This window comes from Wasmannia auropunctata, unplaced genomic scaffold, assembly GCF_000956235.1.
Source record: "Wasmannia auropunctata unplaced genomic scaffold, wasmannia.A_1.0 LD289079.1, whole genome shotgun sequence".
NCBI lineage: Eukaryota > Metazoa > Arthropoda > Insecta > Hymenoptera > Formicidae > Wasmannia > Wasmannia auropunctata.
The window spans coordinates 1-950 of record NW_012073811.1 but is presented as its reverse complement, the minus strand read 5'-3'; the positions used below and the strand labels follow the sequence as shown (position 1 = coordinate 950).

Here is a 950-nt window from a genome sequence, read left to right as displayed (position 1 = left end):
TGTGTATAAGAGACAGAGTGTAATCCTTCAATGGATGTGAGACGTGACAAAGCTACGTACGTTTGACCGCAACTAAATACAGAATTTCCAGCATCAATTATAGCTAATTTTAAACTCAAACCCTGACTTTTATGAATAGTTATTCCATAACTAAGCGTTATAGGAAATTGTTTTCGTATAACGTACGCTTTATCCATTACTTGAAACTTCACATTAATACGTTCAATATTATGCTGCTTTCCATTTGGTAACGTTATTGTTAATGTTTCTACATTATTTTCAGTATTACGTGAAACTCCAACAATTGTAGCAATAGTTCCATTTACGAGTCCTAGTGTAATATCAATATTTCTTCGAAGCATAATTTTTGCTCCAATTTTAACTGTTATTTTTTTTGCAAGTCCTCCAGTTTTTGTATTATCATCATCGTCCATATCAATAGCTTTTAGAACTTTTTTCTTTAAATAAATTGGACAATCAGTAATGTCGTGTGCCAACAGTGAAATATTTTCAGAAGGTATATGTTCTAACATTGCAGTATTCAATATATTACATAAATTGCAAGTTGGTAGTAAACATACTGTATCGTATGGCTGTTTCATAAGATACTCACATATTTCAATCAGTCTCTCATTGCACAATATAGATTTGAAATTAATTTTTCTAGAATTCAGTGTCTTAATGTCATCATCTGTTACAACTCCAAATCGATTTCTAGAAAGTATGTTTTTATAACTAACGTCATTCTGTTGACGCATATTTATTTGAAGTTCATCGTAAGTAAATAAATCACTCCATATATCTGCAGCACCTAAGGATCCTAAATATTTTTCTGTTTTTTGTTTGTTTATATTTATAAAAGTGGGTTCTTAATGTACTGGTGGCAATTGTAATAAATCACCAAATAATAATATATGCTTTTTACCAAACCATCCATCATTATCGTCAAA

At 30.2% G+C, this 950-nt stretch overlaps 1 protein-coding gene across 1 annotated transcript; it reads right to left on the bottom strand.

The window, feature by feature from the left end:
* Positions 1–60: 60 nt before the first annotated feature.
* On the bottom strand, positions 61–533 carry LOC105461417 (ATP-dependent DNA helicase PIF1-like; the record flags this gene model as incomplete). The annotated part of the gene is made up of 1 exon (XM_011707911.1): positions 61–533. A coding segment is annotated over exon 1 (473 nt), but the record flags the coding sequence as incomplete, so codon positions are not given.
* Positions 534–950: the final 417 nt, after the last annotated feature.